This window comes from Sinocyclocheilus anshuiensis, unplaced genomic scaffold, assembly GCF_001515605.1.
Source record: "Sinocyclocheilus anshuiensis isolate Anshui unplaced genomic scaffold, SAMN03320099.WGS_v1.1 scaffold351, whole genome shotgun sequence".
In the NCBI taxonomy this organism is placed as follows: Eukaryota; Metazoa; Chordata; class Actinopteri; order Cypriniformes; family Cyprinidae; genus Sinocyclocheilus; species Sinocyclocheilus anshuiensis.
Window position 1 is genome coordinate 513,297 of NW_015552551.1, and position 3,571 is coordinate 516,867.

At 40.4% G+C, this 3,571-nt stretch overlaps 1 protein-coding gene across 3 annotated transcripts in view; it reads right to left on the minus strand.

Moving 5' to 3' along the window:
* LOC107664409 (sarcoplasmic/endoplasmic reticulum calcium ATPase 1-like) overlaps window positions 1-2,658 on the minus strand; it is an 88,532-nt gene extending 85,874 nt beyond the window's left edge. For 2 of the 3 annotated variants that reach the window (XM_016454967.1, XM_016454968.1), the window contains exon 1: window positions 2,080-2,657. In XM_016454967.1, the coding sequence (XP_016310453.1) occupies window positions 2,080-2,197 (118 nt within the window). In that variant the 5' untranslated portion in view covers window positions 2,198-2,657. Of the gene's footprint in view, window positions 1-2,079 lie in introns of all 3 variants that reach the window. The other variant, XM_016454969.1, reaches the window with a different exon arrangement.
* Window positions 2,659-3,571: the final 913 nt, after the last annotated feature.

Here is a 3,571-nt window from a genome sequence, read left to right on the forward strand (position 1 = left end):
TTAGCTCAGATATATTTTCACTCGCCGAACACTCTCTGACTGAGCGCTTCAGAGATTCACTCTCCATCAAGCGATCTGTGCTATTATCATTTCATCTCAAAGGATGCGCAGTGCACCTGTGTTTGTGTATTTGGCGTAACGTAAACTCTAGTGTGAAGGCGCACGACTCGCTGACGCATTCTCTCACACGCGCAAAGAGCGACAGAGAGAGAGAGAGCGAGAGAGTCTTACATAACATGCAGAATTTATGTGATACATGTAAACTCATTTTTTTTTCAATTTTTTACAGGAACACTGAATGACCAAAAAAAGCACCAGCACCAGTTCTAAGTTCATGGTTTTAAATTGCCAAGATGTCCGTAGAGGGTTGTGAATGTTTTTAATGAATGTATTTTATAATACAAATTGCAATGTGTAACATTTTACCATATTTAGTGCAACACTTTTATTTGTTCCCCACAAAATATTGTTTTTTCACTAAATGTTTGGATTTCTAAAATTATTGTGCACTGATTTTTCTAGAATAACTTTTGCTGCCGAATTATCCACTAACCTAGTTTATGATAAATTTTTGTCATAGATACATAGGCCTATATTTTTTCATATTTATTGTTTATTTTATTTTTCTTTATAATGAAGTAGTCTGTATCTAGTAGATTGTGAAAGAATGATTATCAGTTCCACACACAGAGATATATAAATTCTACATTTATTTCAATGGGGAAAAAAAACTTCACTGGTATCGGATCGGTATCGGCCAATACCGAACCCTAGGTATCGGAATCGGAATCGGTATCGGAGGCAAAAAAGGCCAGGAGCATCCCTAATCAAAACCGTGACATATGGGACAAACACACTTTGTCATGCTTGTTCATGTCATTATACAATGCTCTCAATTACTCGACCCTCCAAAATAAATCATGCGATGCACAGCTGTGAAGCAAACGAATAAAGCTTCCAGTGTCACTTCAGATGACAGAAAAAAAAAACAGTATGGTTTAAAGAAAATGCAAATATATTCTCCTCATCATTATAACATGGAAATGTAATCATTGTTATCTTATTAGATTCACAGCTTGTGCCACTATTCTTCAGAGCAACTCACATTACTTAATGAAACACAACAGAATACTTTAGTACAGTACAGTCTTACGTAACAAAAAATAGCTCTTTTTAAGTGTCCTCTGAAACAAACAGTAGTAGGGCAACGTAACCTGACGCGCACTGTTTCTACGTGAACATTTTGTCTCACCGAGGAAGTAGAAAACAGGTTTCTCAAGTTCCATAATGCTGGACACTGGTACATTATCTAGCTCTTTATCTCTTGAAACAATATTTCCTTTTCAAAGGGAAGGCTATTCCCTGCACATGCCTTTGAGCCAAAAACATCTGCGGCTCAATGAATGTGTGAGCTTGTGGCTCAAAATGAGGGGTGTCTGAAATCCTGCAGGACGTGGACACTTGCATCTCAGTCCTGCAAGCCACCTCAACAGAAGGTTTTCTAACAGAAGGTTACAGAGAGCGCAACTCACTTTGGATTTGCCTGAATTAAAACTAAGGGTCATAAAAGAGGATGAATGGAAAATGCCGGTCTCGTTGGTCATAATGTCCCATGTCATAAAAGAGAGCAAGGCTGGACAGATATGCTTAGCAGATAAGGACAAGGTGCTTATACATTAGCTTATACATTATTATACAAACTATCCATGACATGAAGAAATAAGACATTTTCCCTCATAGTCAGACTTATGCATAGCACAAGCTTTTAACAAAGCATCATATGTGCTTATGAGTCAAGGTTACTCTCAGTAAAAGTCCAAAACTTAGAGGCTGCAGCATCACAATCCATCATTTCAGAGATCTCATCAGCAATGTACTTCACTATGGACCGAACCAAGCTGGAAACTGCTCTTCTCCTATTTCTTAAGATTTAAGCGAGATAAAAGCCTACGAGGCACCCGATTATAAAGAATAACTTTCTTCCGCTGCAGGGAACGCGTGTTATATGTTCGACTCCAACGGCACGAGTAACATTAAACACTTAGAAACAGCCAGGTAAATACATGAGAGCTTACTCACCGTTTGGTCCATATCTTTCGGAATTAATTTTCACTTGTTCCAGCGTGAGTCCAGTGTTTTCGTTCACACCGAAGTTTGCTAAAACTTCTGATGCAGATTTAGTGTGGGCGTTTTCCATCTCGAGGAACTGTTTACTACGAGCACTTGAACGGCATGTATTTGTGACAAATGACACCGAGATCACGGACGGGCTGTGAGAATTGGCCAAATTTCCACCGAGGTGCTTTCAGACCGCCAAGCGGAGGTGGTAGTCTGCGCAGACGTCCACCTGCATCTTCTGCAAGCCGCCGGTTTGAGCCCGTGAAGCTGCTGCTCCGTGTGTGCTCGAGCGGTGTGAGTGGGCGCGCACGCGCTCTCCGCGTCCTCTGAAGGTGCGCGAGGTTCCCGCCTCTTTTTCCGTGAGCTCGCGTGTTTGGGCACCGTCCGCGAGCGCTTATTGGCTCGCGTTACCTGAGAGAACAGAAAGGCTGCTCACGTTGTCGGTGTGTGTATGAAAAAGAAAAACCGCCGTAATCGAGAACTGCGCCAACCTAATTTCCGTGTCAGGAGGAGAATAAACGGTGAGCAGTTTGTCGCGGATGAAGGAAGCTGTCGAGGTGACTCCGAGCGCGTCATCTGTGAGCTTGTCAAACCGTCACAGCTCAAACTTGTGTCAAGATTGCCTCTGAATCTGATTAATATATCCGGAAGATATTAACGATTAACAGGCCTTTACATATGAAACAAAAGTAGGCTATCCACAGTGGAGAAGCCTTTGGCATTTACAAACTACTTTTGCGTTTGCTTACTGAATGCATAGATCAATATAACGTGTTTACAGTATGTGAGGGATAAACCCTTTAGCGATTTAGTTTAGTTATAGATTGTGTAACCTTTATCGCTTTTTATCTGAATCATAACATTTACTAATATTGCAAACTGCTAAATTATCATTAAAAAATTCACTTGTAAAGCATCATAAAAATGTAAAGCACTGAGAGCTGCCTCACAAGGAAAACAGTGGACTGCACAATGGGGGAGATGGATTTAGAACAAGGTGCTCCAGTTCTTTCCTGGCTGATAGTTTCTCTTCTGTCCCTGTGCAAAGCCTATATATAGAAAATATACACGGCTAAACCCATGTTAAAACAAGAAACTTTATAGGTTACATCATCCTTGCCTGCAGAAGTGATAGGAGATCTTTTGGAAAATGAGGTAATGGTTAGGTCAAAGCTGGCATCACAAATTAAACTGGCAGCCCCATCTGGCTTGGCTTTTCACTTCTCTGACTGTTTTCACACTTGGTTTTTGATTGCTTTGGATCATGCAGTCGCATCAAGAAAAGTTCAAACTTCATGGATTCAGTTCTGAATTCATAAATATCATGGATGCTATTTATAAGAATGTGATACTAAGGTTAAAGTTAGGCTTAGGGCAGTGGCTTTCAAATTTTCTCAAACTCCTCCCTTTTTATTTTAATTTCCAGAAATTATGAATGTCCGTACATAAGTAA